Here is a 17,700-nt window from a genome sequence, read left to right on the forward strand (position 1 = left end):
TAGCCCCCCCCTCAGCGCCCAAGCCAGCTGTGGGTCCAGCCCTCCCAGGGGCCGCCCCCAAGGTCCCCCACTCACGTGACAGGGTGGAAGGGCCGCTTGCTTCGGTCCGACTGCGACTGCTCGATGTTGATGGATTGGTTCAGGGCCTCTAGCTGGGGAGGAGCAGGGCCAGTGGGCCTCAGGGCCGGGGTCCCCCTACCCCCACCCCGTCCGGGCCCCCTTCACCTCTCAGCCCGGCCCGGCCCAGCTGGAGCTCAGGGGGAAACAGAGGCACCGCCTCCCCTCAGCCTGGCTTCCCCATAAACTCAGGTCCCTCTCTACACAGCCGCACCCCCAGACCCCCACCCACACCCCTGCCCGCCTCTGTGCAGGCTGGGGCAGACACACTCCACGGCACACGGCACCTCACAGCCCCCAGCCTGCGCCCACACGCTCCCAGCCTGAGCACACCCCAAACCGGCCTCCACAAACACCTACTCACACCCAGCCCGTCACTCCAGCCCCTCCCATGTTCCCTCGACCGCCCCCCCATGACACTGAAGGAGGCACACCCTGCCCCCCCCCGCACCCCCAGGGAGCTCATGGGCTCAAATTCACTAGGGTTGTGCTGGGGAGGGGGCCTAGGGCGTGGCCTCCAGGTCAAGACGGGCCTCAGGGCAAGTCTCCTAGGACAGGGTGGCAGCAGAGTGGACGGTGAGGCCAGGGAGCAGGCAGCCAGGAGAGGAGGTGGGATGGGCACTGGGAGGGTGGCCCAGGGAAAGGAGGCCACTGGGGCTGTGAATGGGCACAGTGGCCCGGGCACAGCCAATGGCAGGGCCAGACCCGAAGGCCTTTGTGGGCTGAGCTCAGAAGTCCTGGCAAAGGGGGGGTGGGGGGCTGTGGAGGAAGGGGGAGGGTCATGCCCGCCCGGGCCTCCGGTGGAGCCCGAGTTGGGAGCCAGAGTGGAAGCTGCTGTGGGGGTGGCCTTGTCCAGGGGGAGGGGGCAGCAGAGTCTGGTGCATGACGAGGTGTGAGCAAGCGGGCCCCGGCTTTATGGCCTGAGCCCCCGTCCTGAGAAGGGAGCCCCGGAGGAAGGGGGGGTTCATTTCAGGCGCGGTCAGGAGAGCGGGTCTTGGCTGGGGGCACAGACCCGGGGGGCAGGGTGGAGAAGGACACGGGAGCCCCACGGTTCAGGTTCAGGGGCACCACCGGGGCAGGACGGGGGCGGGGGCGGGGGCGGACGTGGCGTGAGGGCTCCTCCCCGGCTTCCGGCCCCACACCTGCCTTCACGCCGTGCAGCTTCAGGTAGAAGCAGTCAAGGGGCTTGAGGCCCTCGGGCGTCTTCACGAACTTGGGCTCGCCCAGCATGCCGATGTATACCGTCACCTGGAAGTGGTTCTTCTTCTGGCACACGAACGCGTCGTCGCCCACCGAGAAGTTGAAGCCCTTGTCGGCGTCCACGCGGTAGGTGAGCATGGGCCTGGGCGGGCAGGGCGGGCGCTCAGCGGGGCCCCGGCCGGGCCGGGAGCGTCCGTCCCCCCCACACCGGCGGGCCGATTTCCTACCCCGAACCCCAGCTCACGGGGCTGCCCCCGCTTCTCAGAAATGGAAACTGAGTTCCGGGAGGATTTGGGCTCAGGCCTGCCACCCCCTCGGTCACTCTTCTTTCCTCTACGCGCCCGGGACCAACCACGCTGGGGAGGAGGGAAACAGGGCCAGAGAGCTGAGCCCACCAGATGGGAGGGGACTTCGGGGGGGGGGGGCTTGGGGGCCCCTCACCACACTGGATTCCTCCCCGTAACACTTCCGAAGCCCCCGCCCTCGTGGGAGATGGGGTTAGAGGGGATGGTCTGCAGAGCCTCACTGGGCTGACAGCTGGTAGCCATGGAAACGGTGGAACCAGGCGCCAGGAGCTGGCCCAGCCCCTGCCCACAGGCTCCCTCCAGCCCCTAAACATCTTCATTCTGACTCCTGTATGCTGGGGGGGGGGGCGGGGGCACTCTGGGCAGCTGGACCCAGCCTCAGTTTACTCATCTGTTGCTGAGAAAGTGTTCTAAGTCTGTACCCTTTGGGGGACCTCCAGGTGGCAGGAAAGAGAGCGATTACAGCGTGGCCAGGCACAAGCAGTGCCCCCCAGGCCCGGTGCCTGCCTGGAGGAAGCTGGGCAGGGAGAATGGCTCCAAGCGGCAGAAAAGGACTCCGGGCCTGTAATGTTGACGGGAAGGCCCAGGGCTCCTCGCTTCTCCCTCTCTGGGCCCCGCCCACCTGACTGTGCCAGAGAAACACCCAGGAAGTGCCCAGCCACACTGGAGCCCCGGCTGCCAGCTTCCTGGCCTTGGGGGCCTGGGGAGGCAGGGCTGGCCTAGAACTAGGAGTGGGGGTCCGCACCAGGCCATAGGGGCTGGACCCCCAAACACCTCCCCTCAACCCTGGCAGGGTCTCAAGGGCCCCTTCAGCCACCAGAGCAACTGGACAGCCCCTAGGCCCGAGGGCTTCCGGGTAGGAGTCCCACAGAGCCCGGGTGCCCGACTCCAGGAGGCTGGTCTCCGCTGTGACAGGGCCCACGCCCAGCCACCCTGCCCAGGCCTGGCCATGTCCAAGCGAGTTGCGGGGGCCACACTTTCAGCCTTCGCCGGACCCCGCAGGAGCGAGGGGCGAGTCCCAGTGCTCCTGGCCAGGCCGGGGAGCTGAGCCGGGTGGGTGCTGAAGAAGGGCGAAGAATCCAGGCAGCCTCTGACCAGTGGGGACCCTGGGCCTACCGCTCCTCCCGGGAGGGTCTGGGGAAGGGCCTCCTAACACTCAGCCTCCTGCTACCTTCCTGGAATGCGGCAGGAGGGGGAGGGGGAGGGGAGGAGGCGCCCCGACTGGCCCCTCCCTGGCAGGCACCACCTTCTTCAGGAACCCTGAGCACTGTCCCAGCTCTGCCCCGGCCGCCTGCTCTCCTGTAAGTGGGCCCCCAGGTCCCCAGTGTGCTCCAGGCCCTGCTCTGGGACCCCGGCGCCAGGCGGGTGGGCCCCAGATGGCCGTGTGGCCAGGAGGGTGGGGGGGCGCAGCTCACTCACAGCTCCTTGTAGTTGGCGTCGTACAGGGTCGCCCACTTGTTCTGCTGATGTGGTTGCCACTTGATGGACTGGTAGTTGGGGTCCAGGTAGGAGCCACTGAGGCTGTCATTGTCCTGTAGGAGGCCTGGAGGGGGGAATGCTATGTGGGCCCTGCGCCCCGCTCCCCAACCTGAAGGGCCGCCCCCGGCAGGGCGCCGCAGGCCAGCCTCGTACCTGGCGAGGGGGCACCTGGCGGGTGCCAAGGCGGTGTCTGGACCCGGGCGATGCTGAGAGGCAAGGAGCCAGGGCCTGGGGAGAGGGGGCCCTGGGGAGGCCAGGGCGGGGAGGGGGCTCGCGGGGGGTGCGCGGGCAGGGCTGTCACGGTCCCAGGCTCCTGTTTGATCATTCCGTTCAGCATCTGGGCATTGAGGGTGTTGGGGGGCGATTCCGAGTGCTTCCTCTTCTTGGAGGGGTGTGTGGGGAGCCTGAAGGGACAGAGGTGTGCGCCATGGGGGGCTGGCTCCCCCTGAGCCCCTCCCCCCAGGCAGTGCCCAGCCTCCCTCTCCACCGTTTCTGCAGCCTGGAGGACACCTCCTGCAAGAAGCCCCCCGGCTTGGCCTCCGCAGGGCTCCCCATCACTCTGTGCTGCATTCCCTGGTTCCGCACCCACCCTACCCCCGAACTGTGGAAGCCAGGCGGCAGGAGCCACACCGGACTTGCCCATGTGTCCCTATCGCACCGCAAGGGGCCTGGCACACGGAGGGCTCAGAACTGGGGAGTGAGGAGGCTGTCCTCCCCTGCGCTGTCACCCACGTCACCCCGTGTTACCCCCAGGGGAGCCTCTGCAGAGCACCCCACGGGCCACAGAGGCAGGAAGGAGCGTTTCCTGGAACGGGGCTGAAATGTGGGGGGCTGCACAGCACCCCTTCTCCTGTTTGACAAAAAGGTTTGGCAGCGGAATCTTTCCTTGAACTAAATCTCTCAGGAGATACCAACGGGTAGCCCGGCCAGTGTGGCTCAGTGGTTGAGCATCGACCTATGAACCAGGAGGTCAGGGTTTGATTCCCAGTCAGGGTTCGATTCCCGGTCAGGGCACATGTCTGGGTTGCAGGCTTGGTCCCCAGTAGGGGGTGTGCAGGAGGCAGCCGGTCAATGAGTCTCTCTGATCATTGATGTTTCTGTCTCTTTCTCCCTCTCCCTATTTGAAATCAATATATATATACATATTTTTTAAATCTCAATGTGTAAAACATAAAATGGCAATTCTGCAGGTTGGAGGCAGAGCAGGGAGCTCGGGTCCACGCCCGGCACCTCCTCAGAGCCGAGGGCTCCATGCGGCTGGGAAGTCACCGGTGCTGGGAACAGCACAGCCCAGGTGCAAATCTCCCCTCTGTCCTTCCCAGTTCCGTGACCTAGAGCCCAGGTCCCAGGCGGACAACGGGGGTGGCCACGCCTGCCCAGCAAGGCAGTCGTGAGCACTTGGCCGTGGCTGGAATACCTGCTACCGTGCTGGGCACATGCGGACACATACCCTGACCCCGTGTCCTGGGGTCTGAGCCTCCTGCCCTTCCTGGGTTTGCCCCGTGCCCACCTCCACCTCTGTCCTGCCTGCTGCTCCCTGACCCCCCACCTCATCTTCCCACCCGGGGAGGGGGAGCCCCGTCTTACTCAGCTCCATGTTGCTGCAGCAGCTGGTGCAGCATCTGGGACTGCTGCGTGTGGTGCAGGTCGGCGGGCACCAGCCCCTGCCCCATGGCAGCGTAGGGGGGCATCGGGGGCTCTGCCTTCATGTACAGGTCCCGCTGGAGGACGGGGTAGTGAGGTGGGGGTGGCGGGGGCGGTGGGGGGCCTGGCAGGTGGGCTGGGGGTGGGGGCAGGTGCTCCAGGCGGGAGGGCCCTCCCACGTGGCACAGGGTCTCGGGGGTGATGGTGCGCAGGAGGTGAGGGTCTGCGGAGAGAAGGGGGCAGGCATCAGACACCTGCCGGGGCACCAGCTCTCCCTGGCCTGGGTCTCCCCATTCCCGCCCCTGCCGGGCCAAGCCTGGGGCTGCCCTCCCACCAAGCCCATGTGGGAGGAGGCCGGGGCAGCTCAAGGCTGGCCACTAGAGGCCTGGCAGGGAGGCAGGCCCCGGCCCAGGGGGTGTGCGGCCTTTCACCCCACTTTAGCCAGCTCCTTCCCCTGGGCCCGGATGGGAACCGGCTCCCTGGGGAAGGCCCCACATCCCCAGCTCCTCCCCGGCCCCCGGAAGGAGTCTCCCGAGACCCCCCAGGGCAGGCCCGTGGCAGCATCCTCCCGGCAGCCCCCCACCAGGCCCCGGGCAGCCCCCCAGCCCGAGCGGGGAGGCCAGCTGCCTCTGTCCCCGGGAGGCATTCCAGAGATGTTTGGTAAGATAAACAGAACTCTTGACCCCTCTCTGGGCGTGGGGAGACTGCTGCCGGTGATCCTTCTGCCTTTGGCCACCTGGGGGCCACGGCACCCCGCGCACCCCCAGGGCGAGGTGGGCCTGGAGCTGGGGAGGCCTTCCCAAGCCGTCCACTTACCGCCGAAGGGCGCATCCATGATGGCGCCGGCGGGCAGGCGGTGGCATCGCCGGAGGGACACTCGCTCGGGGCAGGGCTGGCTCCCCACCCGCCCGCGGGGAAACAATGGGCAGCGCCCGCCCGAGTATTTGACCAGCGATAATGTGGCCTGTGGGGCAGCGCTGGCCCCCTCCCTCCGCGCTCCCTCCCTCCCGATAAGGCCGCCCCAACCACTTGCCCCAGCCCCGGGGGGAGGGCGGTGCCCGCTGGACTCACCATTCACCTGCTGGGGGGAGTAGGCCTCCGAGCCCGAGTCCGGGGGGGAGTCAGGCAGCGTGCTGCGGGAGAGGGAGGGGTGTCGGGGTGCAGCTCCTCGGGGGCCGGGCCCAGAGACCCCGGGGCGGAGGCAGCCAGGTCTCCTCACTCCCACCCGCGGGGCATGGCTCTGCACCAGTCACCTCGGGGTGCCTGGCAGGTATTGGGGGCGGGGGAGTCTTGGGCTCTTGCCCAGCATTGCCTCAGACCTACTGGGCACTTGGGGGCCCGTCACCAATGTCCCTCATGATGGCATCGGCATTCAAGGCTCTGTCCCCAGGCGAGGGCCCAAGCCTGCCCCCCCCCCCGCCTTTGCCCATTGAAGCCCCCACTTCCTGGAAACGCAGGGCCCTCGGGGGGCTGGGAGGGCCTGGGGGGCTGTCCCACCAGGGGCAGGTGTGGACGGGCAGGGAGCCAGCTCGGCGGGGCCTGGCTGTATTCTTTTCTTGCAGGTTTGGTGTTATCAGCGGTTCGAGCAAAAGAACAAACTCGACCCCGAGAGGTCAGCACGTCCTGCATGAGGCCTGCGCTGCCACCCGGGGGGCCGCTCTCTGGCCATCCCCGGTCCCCAGTCGGGAGAGACTGCCACCGCTGTGCCCAGCCACATGGACACGGCCTGGGTAGACCCCAGAGTGCCCACGCTCCAGGACAAGCCACCTGCCCACCCCCCCAGCCATGTGAGGAGGCCGGAAAGTGCTAAGTGGCGGGGGCTGACCCTCCCTGCGGCCCTCGCTGCTGACCGGGCCTCTCCAGCCCCACGGCCGGCCTCCCCGCATCCCCTGACGGCGGCCTTGGGTGTCTCCAGTGGGTCAGGGCCTTTCGCGCCCTCCGAGCCCTGCCCCTGAGGCCCCACAGCGCCTCGTGCTCCTTCCTCCCGCTCCTCCAGGAGCTCTCAGCCCGCCACACGGTGGTTCAGGGATGGAGGACGCCCTCCCCGCCGAGACCGCGGTTCCACGGCCGGGCGGGCCCTGCCTGTCTTGTTTACCTTCTAGAACAGGGCCTGGCAGGGGCGGGGCAGTGAAGGGCCCAGGCACAGAGGCCCGTGTGGCTCTGGACAAGGCCTTTCCCTCCCATTAGAACCTGCGTGATGCCCTAGCCGGTTTGGCTCAGTGGATAGAGCAGTGGTTCTCAACCTTCCTAAGGCCGCGACCCTTTCATACAGTTCCTCATGTTGTGGGGACCCCCAACCATAACATTATCTTCGTTGCTACTGTTATGAATCGTCATGTAAATATCTGACATGCAGGATGTATTTTCATTGTTAAAAATTGAACATAATGAAAGCATAGTGATTCATCACAAAAACAATATGTAATTATATATGTGTTTTCCGATGGTCTTAGGCGACCCCTGTGAAAGGGTCGTTCAACCCCCAAAGGAGTCGCGACCCACAAGTTGAGAACCGCTGGGATAGAGCATCGGCCTGCAGACTGAAGGGTCCCAGGTTCGATTCCGGTTAAGGGCACCTGCCCAGGTTGCAGGCTCGATCCCCAGTGGGCGGCGTGCAGGAAGCAGCCAATCAGCGATTCTCTCTCATCACTGATGTTTCTCTCTCTCTCCCTTCCTCTCTGAAATCAATAAAAATATATTAAAAAAGAACCCGCATGAGGACCAGCAGAGCTTCCCTCCCGGGCAGTTCCCGGGCCGGTGGACGAGCTCACACAGAGGATGGGATCCAGCAGCGGGCGCTGCTTACACGTTAGCGCTCTCCCTGCCTCCCTTCCCTTCGGGTCCGTGGCTGGGCCATGGCGGCCGGGCCTCAAGCTCTCGAGCAGCTCAGCCCTGACACCCAGCTCGCCCTGCTGCCCAGCATGTAAGCCGGGAGACGGCGGCGGTGCCCCCCGCATGGCTCCCCATTTCCACAGCGCCTGGAGGGGAGCATTGGGGCCCACTCTACAGGGAAGACCCTGGGGCTGACCCAGGGGTGGGGCCGGGCACAGAGTGCTCAGTTATTCCCCCCAAGACAGGGCCCCTGTCCCCGGCTAGGGAACCCAGAGCCTTCTCCCAGGCCCTCCGCAGAGCCCACCCGCCCTGACTTCCCCACAGACATGTGTCCGGGGCTGCCCTGGAGCCTGGCTGGCTGGGCTGGTGGCCGCCGGGAGCCTCCGTCACAGCCAGACCCAGGCTGACCCCTAATCAGGCTGTCGCTGGGGTCCCTCTGACATGGGCGGGAGGGTCTAGGAGACGGCTGGGGTGGAGCATGGGGTCCCACATCTGCACATCAGCCAGCTCCCTGCAGCCACAGGAAATGGCGAAACGCACAGCTGAGTGGACGGGGCCGCGCAGTGAGGGGAGTTTGCGTGTCTGCGTACGTACACACGTGTAGGTGTGCACATGTGTGTAGGTGGTCCCGTGAATGTAAACACCGGTCTCACCCCCGCCTGTCCACTCTGCACACAGCTCTCCGTCAGCCCTCGCCCCTCCTCTGCTCAGAGCCCTGCGTGCCGCCCATGGCCCAGCAGGAGGCCCGAGTCCCTCCTCAGCCTGGCCCTCGTCCTACCCACCTTACCTGCCCACTGGGCAGCCCGACCACCACGGCCAGGCCTTGGCCAGCTCCTCCCAGGCCCACGGTCACTGGCCCGACGCCCTGCCTGCCCCGGGGCCCTGCTTCTAACCCCCCACACGCTCGCTCCCTGCCCTCACTCACCCTGGGGCATAGGGAGCCTTGGGCTCTGCCTTGATGGGGGGCCCAGAGCCCCCCAGGAAGGGCTTGGGAGCGGCGCCCATGCCATTGTTGTTGTTGCAGTTGAGCGGGGCGCTGTAGCTCGGGGGAGGGAGGGGGCCATGGCGCCCCGGGGAGGGTCCACCCCCAGGTGGGCTCAGGTGGAGGACCCCGCTGGAGCCCGGGATGGCCGGCTGCCCGTGGGCGTAGGAGGCGGTACTGGCTGGAGCAGAGATGTCGGGGAAGCAGCTGCGGAGAAGGGGGGAAGCTCAGCGCCAGCCAGGACCCCAGAGCCCCACCCGCAAGGCAGACTGCGGGGTCGGCCTGTCCCAGGCAGGGCCTGTCACCTCCTAGGTAGAGGCGAGGCCGGAGGGCAGGGCGGGAGGCGGGCCGGGCACTCACAGGTCCGAGGCGTCCTCCTTGCTGATGTACTCCTCCAGGATGCTGGTGTCGATGTTGGAGGGCTCCAGGGCCCCGCTGAGGTCGTGGCCTGCGGGGAGGGGCAGACGTGAGCCGGGAGCGGTGGGTGCAGCTCCCCAAGACTCGTGGGCCCCCGGGCCCAGCCCTCCAACTCACCCAGGCGGGGTCTCCTCCCCACCCATGTACACCCCCGTGGGGCACAGCTACAGTGTTTGGACAGGTTCAAGCCTCGGACTGAGGAGAGGGCAGAGTCCTCTCATGGCCACGTGCAAGTCCCAGCTGGAGGGCAGGGCCTTCCCAGCACAATCATAGCCAACAGCTGCAGCTGTGAGCTTGAACCTGTGGTCCGAACACGTGGCCCCACGTGGCTGAGTGATGTGGGCTTGGTAGAGTTCAGGTGCATGTAGTTGAGTAGGATGGAAACCCACGAGAATGTTGTAAACATCTTGACCACGCCCTGACTTTGCCTCGTGGCATCTGCTATGAAATAAAGACACGGCTTGTGGGCGCTGGCCATCAGAGGGGCAGCGTCCCACGAGACCCAGCTTTCATTCTCTTGCCTGTCTTTTCTAAGCCTTTCATCGCCCCCACTCAGGGTCACTGAACCAGGCTGAGCTGGCCTGAGTATGCCATGGCCGTGCCGGCTCCCCACACACCCCTGTGGGGCAGAGTCCCTCATCGTCCCCCGCCTGACACCCCTCCCGGGAGGCACTGACCACCCCAGCCCACAGGGCCGCCAGGAGGGGAGGGGCCAGAGCGCAGATCCCGACGGACAGCGGCTTCCTGCCCTCCCCTGCCCGCGGGGCTGAGGAACGAGAAGCCCAGTGGCCGCCGGCCGCCCTGGGGCCCTGTCCTGCCGTGTCCAGCAGCCGGCCCCACCTGTGGGCGCCCGGGAGGGACAGGAGGCCTAGTAGGTGGACCACCATCTGGGGGGCGTGCGCCATGGGCCGGGGGAGCCTCCTGCACCCCACGGCCCAGCGGGAGAGGGAGCGGGGACAGAAACGGCGTGCCCAGCTTACTCCCACTGCACATGCCCGTCACCCCGTGACAGGCTGGGGTGCGTAGCCGGTTTCGCACAGCGAGAGGCCCAGAGAGGTGAGGGCCCGCCCTGGCTTCGTAGCGGCAACATGATGGCGGATGGAGCCTGCTCTCCACCCGCCCTCGCCAGGGCCTTCCCAGTTGGGCCAGGCCCTCCCCTCCCGCCGGGAGGGACGCACAGAAAAGGCGGCCCATGGCGGGAGGAGAGGGCGGCGCTGGCCTTCCCCTCCCAGGGTCACCTTGCGGGGGGAGCCGAGGGAGGGGTGATAAGGGGGCTGACGTGGGAGATGCGTCAGCCCCGATAATGGAGGACGGCCCCACCCACGCTGCTGGCCTGCGCGGGCAGCCCACTGAGGCAGACGGCACCTCCCACGGGCCCCGGGAGCTGCGTCTGGGGTCTGCACCTCATGTTCCCCCTGGTGAGCCCGGGGAGCTCAGACAGGCCCGGGAACAAAGCCGGGCTCACCTACTCCCCGCTGGGCGGCCCTGGGCAGGCCACGCACCCTCTCTGGGCCTCAGCCTCCTGAGTGAAGTGCGGACAGGAACAGCGAACACTTTCCAGGCTCGTTTTGAGGGTGAAACAAGTTGAGGGCTGCAGGGCGCCTGGCACAGAGCGGGTGCTCCGCAGACGGAGTGGCTGACCTCACTGCCCGTTCCCAGAGCCCGGGGGTCCCCGGGAGCCCCCCGCCCGGCTCCTCCCCGGCCCTGGCCGGCATTTCAGGAATGCTGAGCTCCGCTTAGGTGATTAATGAGGGCTAAGCCCTCCTGGGAGTCACGCGCTGCCTGGGACAGGCCCTCCTGCTGCCCCCACCCCTGGCTCACCCAGCCAGGAACCAGGGACACCCACCGAGCTCAGCCAATGGCCGTCCAGGGCCCCATGTGGCCCGGGCAAGGGGAGCGTCTCAAGCCGGAAATGACCAGTCTGCACGCCGAGGTTCCAGAACCCCTTCTCCGCCCATCCTTCCCTACTAACCAAAGGCCCATTGACTGAGCGCCTACTGTGTGCCAGGCGGTTTGGAGCCAAGTACATGAACAATCACAGGAGCTTATTACATACAAGCACCCGACGGCTGCTCATGGCCGCGCGACCATCTTCCCGACCATGGTGACGTGATAGATGGTGGCACCATGGCTCACCGGCCCGCCTGCCAGGCCCACCCCGCTCTCCGTGCTTTATGGGTTTACCTCCCAATCAAGTCTGCAGACTTGATGTTCTTAGCTTCATCCCCTTCGTCCAGAGAGGGCAAGGCCCCGGCCCAAGGCAACCCAGCAAGGAGGAGGCAAGCCCAGGTGCAGGGGCCTGACTAGAGGGGAAGGTGTGGTTGGTGCTTACGGAGACCTCCCCGCCATCCTGGGACCCCCACCTGATGGGCGGGGGAGGGGGCTCCTGAGGGAGGACCAAGCACAGGAGATGGAGAGGGAGCGGGCACAGCAGGGCACCCCCCCCGCCCCCCCCCGCCCCCCCCCTCCGTCCCGGCCGCTGAAGCTGCAGGTTTGAGACTGAACTTGGAATCGACAGTGAATGATGGGGTGATGGAGTCACGGTGTTGCTATTTATAACAGGCCAGGCCCCTCTTTCCCTCCTCCTTCTCCCCTGGCCAGGAGTGTTCCTAATCACCCCTAATCCTCCTGCCCACCTCCCCCAGGAGAGGGGGGCCGCAGGCAGAGGCATCCTGGGACCCTAACGAGAACCAGATGTGGTTGTGGGGAGGAGAGACCCTCCCGTGCCAGGGGCCGGGTGGACGGAGGAGGGAGGAGGGAGCCCCTGGGGCAGGATGGGGTGGGGGTGGGGGTGGGGGTGGGCCCGTGGGTCGGAGACAAGATTGAGGTTTGGGGGCTGGTGGGCCTCCTCTGGAACAATGACCCCACATCGTCTCCTTTGCTGGGAGCCCTGAGGCCTGCCTGGTTTGCTCCCCCACAGCCTGCCCGGCCTAAGGGGTCCAGCTACCAGGCGATGCCCCCAGCCTCCCCACGAACCACATTGTGAATTTCTAACCAAACATTCCAGGAGGACAGGGGTGGGGGGGGGTGAGGGGGGTGGGTTGGGATTCCTGAGGCTGGGGCGGAGCCCCCAGGAACCCAGGAGGAAGGCAGGGCCCCTGGGCACTCTTGGGGGTCCCCTCCCCCACGGCTCCCAAAATAGCCCTGGAATATTGCTGAGCCAGCAGCAGATACCTGTCAGCAGGAAGCCGCGCGTCCTGCTCATCTGCAGGACCTCCCCGGGAGGCCGAGGCCGCCCCAGTCCCACGGCCAGAACATGGTACCACCAGCTCACAGCAGCACCCCGCCTCCCGCTTCTCCAACCTCAGCCACGGCCCATGCTCGCGGCCCAAGGCCTGGCTAGCTCGGCCCCTGCCTGCCCACAGCCTCCACTCCTGCCCAGCTTCCTCCCTGCAACTCTCCATGGTCCTGCCCTCCATGTTCCTGCCCATTCTGACCCGGACAAACATCCCCGCCCGCCCCTGCCCCGCACATCAGGCCCCTTACGCGAGCCCCAGGGAGCCCCCTCCTAGCGCTCTCCAGGCTGGGCTTAAACCTCAGTCCCTCCGGGAGGCCCGCTCTGCCTCTCCCATCCTCCTGAGCCGTGCCCCCTCTCTCCTTGCTCACCAGGCCCTTTGCTCTCCTGCCTGGCACAGACATCACAGGCGGGTGGCGGGTCTGCCCGCTCCCAAAGCTCTCACCCATGGCGTGGCCACCGTGCCCAACGCCACCACACACTTTACACGACGCATCCTTCATTCTCAGGTGGTTTTCTTGTGCTCCATTTTACAGATGGGGACACGGAGACCCAGGAAGGGTGCCTGTCCTGTCTGGATCCACGTAGCTAAGCCTTCAGCAGCACTCAATCAACGTGCCCGGGACGGGCGAGCACAGCGGCCAGCAGGACCCCGGAGCCAGGCCTGTCTGGGTCTGGGGCCCTCCGCCCGGCAGGCCGCACTGTGGTCAGAAGCCAGGGCTAGACAGGGCCCCTCCAGGTACTGTCTCTGCCCTGCCGAGCTGTGCACCCCAGATGCTTCTCATTAATTCGGTCCTTTATTACCTGCTTTTAACAGGATCCAGACACTGCCCCTTCCCAGGAGGCTGGGCCCGGGCTGCGGGAAGGAGCCCCCTCCCTCCACGCCCCTCCCTCCTTTAAGGCCACTCAGCTGGGCAGAAGGGGACTTGAAGGGCCATGAGCCAGGTGCGGGATGAGGGCGGCTGGAGCCCAGGTGGTCCTCCGCCCTGGACCCCTCCCTTCTCCCCTCCTCGTGCTCATGCCCACCCCCTCCCCACCAGCTGTGGCCACTGGCTGAGTCTCGGCCATTGTCCTGGGGGACAGGGAGGGTGGGGACCCGGCACAGTGGGTGGCTTGTGCCCTGCCCACACCCTCCCCCCTGCCCGTCAATGGGGCACTTGTCAATTCATGCCCCAAACATGGCGGAAATCCCGTCAGCCACGTGGCTGTGGGCAGGGCAGGCCAGGGCCTAAGGACGCTGGCCAGGCCGAGCTCACCTGAACCCCTGGCCCACAGGGCACGGGGCCCAAGCCTGTCCCCCCACTGTGCTGAGTGTCCGCCCCGGGGCTGGGGTCTGAGGGGCACCCTGGCCCCAAGCAGCGGCAGGAGGTCAGGGTGGTAGTGGACAGGAGACTGCCCACCTGGGCACCCCATGATGCCCTACGGGGCCCCTGGGGTCAGAGAGGCCCGTCTGCCAACGTAGCACCCCCCCGCGCCCCCCACCCCCGCCCCGCTGTGCGGCCTCAGCAAGCGCCTGTCCTGGGCCGGCTTCCTTGTCTATCAGAGCAGCAGGGCCCAGCGCCTTCAGGGAGAGGGTGGGGGCGCCTACCCCAGGAGGCCGTTCCTCACTCAGCGCGCAGTGCTGTCTCCATCTCTCTCGGGACCCCATCTCCTTTCCTGCCCCGCTGTCCCACTGTCCCCCATGCCGCTCCCCTTTGCTGCAAATTGGCTCCAAGGAGCCACGGAGGGACCCTGCCCCTTCTCCCGAGCCCCTCTGAGGCCTGGCCAGCGCCATGCTGGTATGCACGACAGTCCCACCGCCAGGCCGTGGTGCTAGCCATCCCGCCACGGGTCAGCCTGCCTGCCCCCACAACCCCTCCCCAATCACCCCAGTTACAGAGGCCCCCAGGGCTATGGCTCATCTCCCAGGATTGACTGAGCTCATCAACCTGTCCCCAACCAGTTCACACCGATACAGGGCACAGTGGTCTCCCACCTCCCTTGGTTTGGGTTTGCTATCTCTATTAATACGATCTACGATTACTGTGATAACTGCTGGCTGTCCCCTGTGGCCAGTTTTCTCACTTAACATGCCTTCAGGTCAGACCCTTGATCTTGTAAGCCAGGCTTTGCATCCCTGCAGCAGATCCCGTTAACGTGGGGCTGAAGGACAAGGATATAGCTCCTGAGCCACTGCCAGCAGGTCCTTAAATCGAAGCCACAGTTGTCTCTGTTCCCTCTCCACTTCTTGTTAAAAACGCAGAAGATTCCCGCATTCTGCAGAGGCCAGCCTCCTCCGGGGAACCTGCAGTCTCTGGCTACCCCTGGGATTCAGCTGTGCCCTCCCCCAGCCGCCACACGGACGCCAGGCTGAACTCACAGCCCCACATGCCCCCAAGCCAGGTCCAACGGAACTGAGCCCACCGCTGCCACCTGTTCTGAGGGAACCCACCTTAGTCCCAGGGGCCCCTGCTCTGCTCTGGGGATCCCCAGCCCTTAGCGCCCCATGATGCCCCAAGGGGCCCTTGGAGTCCCCAGGGCTGCGTTAGTTCCTGCCTGAGGCCCCCAGCCCTCTCCCACAGGGACCATGACGGACAGGCCACAAAGGTGGGATAGAGACCCTGCAGCATGGGGTAGGGGCAGGTCTCTATCCGTATCCCACACGCATGTGTGCGCACAAGGGCGTACTCCCAGCCAGTTATCCTCCGGCACGCACATGACTTTGTACATATGAACACACACATATACACGGTGGCACACCCCTCCCACACTGACACACACATGTCCACACCCCAGCATGCTCCATACGTGCTCATTCATTCCAACAACTATTTACTGAGCGTCTGCCATGTGCCAGGGACAGCAGTAAACAAGATGAACAAGACCTGCCCACGTGGAGCTGACATTCCGGAGGCAGAGCCACATGACAGGTCAGCAAAGTCCATAGCGTTTTGGAAGGTGACAGAGGCTACGAGAAAACAAGGCCGGGAGAGGGGCTGGGGCCCAGAGAGCGGGGAGAAACTGTAGTTCTAAGTAGGAAGGTCAGGGCAGGCCTCGCTGAGCAAAGATGTAAAGGAGGTGAGCCACAGGGATATCTGGGAGGAGCATTCCAGGTGTGGGAGCCAGTGCAAAGGCCCTGGGGCACGAGCATGCTTGTGTATGTTCACATCTCAGCACTCGGCACAGGCGTGTACACGCGTGCACACGTGTGCACATGGACCCAAAGGCAGGCCCAGGCCAACACACCTCCCCATCGGGTCCAGCTGGAGCCAGATCTAAATGAGCAAACTCGGTGTCAAGACCCCCAAGTGCCCTGACAAAGGCAGCCCCTGCAGGCTGGCAGGGCAGGGCAGGGGATGGGGATCGCCCTCCTCCCACCCCAGGCCCCAGGCCCCACGAGGGAGACCGCAGAGGGAGAAGAGACAGGGGCCTGAGAGATGAAGAGAGGAGGGAGCGAAGGCCCCGGAGGGAGGGCGGGCCTCAAACTCCACAGGGAGATGGAGGCTGTGGTGATGCATTGTGGGGGCTAGGGGGACCTCGGTCGGATGGAGGAACTTTCCCACTGATGCGGCCTGGAGGAGGGGGACAGGGTTCCCTGGAGCCCCCGGCCCATAGTCCAGGCCAGTGGGGACCCGGGCCCGGGTTTTGCCCTTCCTTCCCTCCCTATTCCAGGCCTTGGCACTCCTGGGGTCTCACTGTTTATATCATACAACCTTGACCTTCTGAGCGAGGGGCCCAGAGGGTGAGGGGCAGGCAGAAGCCACCAGCACAGCCATCAGCGCTGACCAGGACCCTCGGCACGGGCACGCCCTGCCTTGCTCCAGGCTGGCACCCACTGTGAGTGGCTGCAGGTCAGGAGACCCAGGAGCCTGTCCCAGCTCCGCGGTGGCCACCCCGCGTGAGCCGGACACGTCACCTTTCTCTCTGCCTCAGCCACCCTCTCGGAAATGAGGGGACCCACCAGCACCTCCACTGAGCTCCAGGGTTCCCGGGAAACAACATGTGACAACCTCGGGCCTGTGGGGCAGGTAAAGACAAAGGGCAGTCTCCATCCGCAGCCCCTTGTCAAGCCCCTCCCCCTGGCCCGCCTGCCCACCCCCAAGTTCCAAATCTCTGAGGTGAAGGGTCCGGTGGGCCTCGCTGGAGGTGCCAGGAGCCAAGAGCCAGGAGCAGGCACCAGGACCAGGCAGGGCCAGACCCATCCGGGAGCACGGGCAACAAGGCCGAACCGTCTCCTCCTCGTTAGAAAAAGCAGCCCAGAGAGGGCAAGGGGCTTTCCCAAGGCACACAGCGCCCGCCAAAGGCCCCAGCCCACCCTGTGGACCAAGACATCCTCCAAGGGAGCCTGCCTGTGGGACCGCACGCGCAATCCAGCCCGACATTGTGGAGCGTTCCTCTGCCAGGCACTGTCCTAGGCCCTGCACAGGCCCCGTTTACCCAATCAGAGCCCTGAGAGGCAGGCGCTGGGACCACAGCTGCACTCCCATTTCACAGAGGAGAAAATGGAGGCACAAAGAGGTGCAGAGATATGCCCACGGTGAGCAGACCCCACAGCACGCCCAGTGAGAGCTCAGACCATTACCTCATCCGACCCCCGCCCCAACCCAGGGGCTACCCCCACGCACTGGCAGCAGGGGCTGGAGACTTTGGGGTGGGAGAGGAGGCCCCCCCTGTACACACCAGGCTTGGGGGGGGGGCACTGAGGCCCAGAGGAGGGAGTGAGGAGGAGGAAGGTGGAAAGAAAGGGCAGGCGGCTGGTGGGGCGGGGCCGTCCCGTTAATGATTCAGTTAATGATTTCTGCTCCTCCTTATCGGGAGGGCAAAGTCCAAGGGCAGCAGCCAATCAGGGGCCCCGTTGGGCTGTTACCCAGCAGCCTCTGCTGTCAGGGCCCCCCAAGTCCTGTAAGCCCTTGGGAGCCAGGGAGTGGGGGCCAGGTGCCCAGGAGGAGGCCATTCTGCCCAGAGCGGCCGGTCTTTCTCCCAAACAGCCTGCGTGGCCCCGTCTAAGACCAGGGACCCTCCGCCAGGCCCCAGACTCCGGAGAGGGCCGGGGCCAGCAGGGGGGCACGGCGGCTCCTCTCCCCTAGGCCCTCCTGGAGGGCTGCTTCCTGGGGTGCCCCCACCCCGCCTTTGTTCACACAGCCATTGTTGCTTCCCTGAGAACACTTCCTGCCCCCCCGCACCCCCCCCCCCCCCGTGGCGCTGGGTGTGGGGGACAGGGGATGAGTCAGGCCCCCCCCTTTCCCCTCCAGCTGCACTCAGCACCCAGGGAGGTGGGGCTGGGACAGGAGTCTCCCCCCCCCCCCCCCCCGCCCCCGGCCCTGGATGGGCCTAGGAGGCAGCTCATCTCATCTCCTTAAGAGTCAGGGGTTTGGCTGCCTCCCTCTCCACCTGCTCCTGGGACTGCAGTACCACCCATCACCCCCCACCCAGCTCAGCCCCAGCCTCCCGTCCTGCGGGGTCCTCTCCTGCGGTCACAGGTGGTCTCCCCGAGGCCGCCTCCTGCCCTC

The 17,700-nt window shown here is 66.0% G+C and overlaps 1 protein-coding gene across 7 annotated transcripts in view; it reads right to left on the reverse strand.

Moving 5' to 3' along the window:
* MYRF (myelin regulatory factor) overlaps positions 1-17,700 on the reverse strand; it is a 31,100-nt gene that overhangs the window by 9,796 nt on the left and 3,604 nt on the right. For 3 of the 7 annotated variants that reach the window (XM_059710459.1, XM_059710461.1, XM_059710458.1), the window contains exons 2-9: positions 8,920-9,007; positions 8,503-8,766; positions 5,817-5,878; positions 4,689-4,968; positions 3,255-3,505; positions 3,042-3,165; positions 1,264-1,459; positions 76-152 (exon numbers count right to left, since the gene is read on the reverse strand). In XM_059710459.1, coding sequence (XP_059566442.1) covers positions 76-152; positions 1,264-1,459; positions 3,042-3,165; positions 3,255-3,505; positions 4,689-4,968; positions 5,817-5,878; positions 8,503-8,766; positions 8,920-9,007 — 1,342 coding nt within the window. Of the gene's footprint in view, positions 1-75; positions 153-1,259; positions 1,460-3,041; positions 3,166-3,254; positions 3,506-4,688; positions 4,969-5,561; positions 5,592-5,816; positions 5,879-8,502; positions 8,767-8,919; positions 9,008-17,700 lie in introns of those variants that run through there. The other 4 variants (XM_059710460.1, XM_059710462.1, XM_059710463.1 and 1 more) reach the window with 3 other exon arrangements.

The sequence above is a fragment of the Myotis daubentonii genome, chromosome 9, assembly GCF_963259705.1.
Source record: "Myotis daubentonii chromosome 9, mMyoDau2.1, whole genome shotgun sequence".
Lineage (NCBI taxonomy): Eukaryota > Metazoa > Chordata > Mammalia > Chiroptera > Vespertilionidae > Myotis > Myotis daubentonii.